Here is a 1,734-nt window from a genome sequence, read left to right on the forward strand (position 1 = left end):
TGATTCCTCAGTATGAACAAACTGGACACGGTTCTCTCGTCAAGAGAAAAATACTGACTTTGATACCCCAGCTTAAAATGAACTTGTTTTCCAAAGGACAAGCAAATAGAAAACCAAACAAACACTCAAAACTAAATAACCCCAGACAGACTATTATGGTGCCTCAAATAAAACAATGATGCATTGTTAGCACAGGACTAAGAGAATACCAAGTTAAACAGCAGTTGCTGAAGTAATATTACTGTTGCCTTAAAAAAAGATGGGATGATCTTCACTACATATACTGACTTCCAGGTGATGCTAGTTTACGGTTCTCTGAACAGTGTCATGGTTTAACCTCAGCCAGCCAAACACCACACAGCCGCTCTCTCACTCCCACATCTATGTGATAGGGGAGAGAATCAGAAGGGTAAAAGCTAGGAAACTCATGGGTCAAGATTAAAACAGTTGAATAGGGAAAGCAAAGGCCACGCACACAAGCAAAACAAAACAAGGAATTAATTCACTGCTTCCCATTGGCAGCAGGCGTTCAGCCATCCCCAGGAAAGCAGGGCCCATCACACACAACGATTACTTTGGAAGACAAACACCATCACTCCAGATGTCCCTCCTTCCTCCTTCTTCCTCCCACCTTATATACTGAGCATGATCTCATATGGTATGGAATATCCCTTTGGTCAGTTTGGGACACCCGTCTCAGCTGTCTCCTCCTAATCTCCTACGCACCCCCAACTTCTCTGCCAGTGTGGCAGTATGGGAAGCAGAAAAGGCCTTGGGTCTGTGTAAGCTCTGCTCAGCAATAACAAAAAACATCTCTGCATTATCAACCATGTGCCCTGCACAAATCCAAAACACAGCCCTGTACTAGCCACTATGACGAAAGTTAATTTTTACCCCAGCCCAAACCAGCATACGAGGATACCTGTTGATTAAGAATCACTAATGCAATAACTGATCCAGCAACCCAAAGAGCACATTCTGTATAACTGCTGCTTGGTGGGTTTCTGGGCTTTGGTTTTGTTTCCCTTTTGGAGTCTTAATTTCTGCTAGTGACTTCCAGACTCACCTATGCCAGAACTCACGCTTTGGCCACGTTGTCTTCCAGCCACGCTCCTTCCTAGCCACGGCCAACTGCTCCAAGTTCCGAGGATTCCTGTTAGTGAAGTCTGGGGCAACAACCTCATTTTCCCTCGTGTCCACTTCAGTCTCACTTTTGAGACTGGCTGTAGTTGATGCTAAACGATGACCTTGGAGGACAGCAGGGGAAAAAAGCCCCACAGATTAAAAAACAATGTAGTGCAGACAGCAGAATTAATACAGTACAGAATGATGCAGCTTGTAAAAGTCAGAAGGGCATAATCAATTTTATTTTAAAAACACTTAATAGATCGATGACAAGACCTCAGCCTGTTTCTCCAGCTTATGAGGTGAACTGTAAGTATATTTACAGTTTCAAAACTCATATATGAAATATAAATTCACACGTGACTAGGAGGACCCTAGGATTAAAGCTTTACAAAATACTGACAGTAAAAAACACAAACAATGACAGCGCTACCAAGTAACAAGGTGTAAATCCTTCACCCTCTCAGGTTAGTCAGCGCCAATTAGCCTAACAAACACGAACTTGGAGCCAGGCTGGCAAACTCACTCTGGCGTGCACCCTGTCAGCCCAGAGGGCAGCGGGACCCTCCCACCGAGGCGACGGGCAGCGCCTCCCCTGCCAGAGCGCCC

General features: G+C 44.9%; 1 protein-coding gene across 1 annotated transcript in view; it reads right to left on the minus strand.

Annotated features, from left to right (window-relative positions):
• The window catches only part of MRPL18 (mitochondrial ribosomal protein L18), a gene marked incomplete at its 5' end in the record, with an annotated part of 2,334 nt that extends 1,059 nt beyond the window's left edge, over window positions 1–1,275 (minus strand). Inside the window, one exon of the mRNA XM_009083243.1 lies at window positions 1,067–1,275. Coding sequence (XP_009081491.1) covers window positions 1,067–1,275 — 209 coding nt within the window. The remainder of the gene's footprint in view (window positions 1–1,066) is intronic.
• Window positions 1,276–1,734: the final 459 nt, after the last annotated feature.

Source organism: Acanthisitta chloris, unplaced genomic scaffold (genome assembly GCF_000695815.1).
Source record: "Acanthisitta chloris isolate BGI_N310 unplaced genomic scaffold, ASM69581v1 scaffold43700, whole genome shotgun sequence".
Lineage (NCBI taxonomy): Eukaryota > Metazoa > Chordata > Aves > Passeriformes > Acanthisittidae > Acanthisitta > Acanthisitta chloris.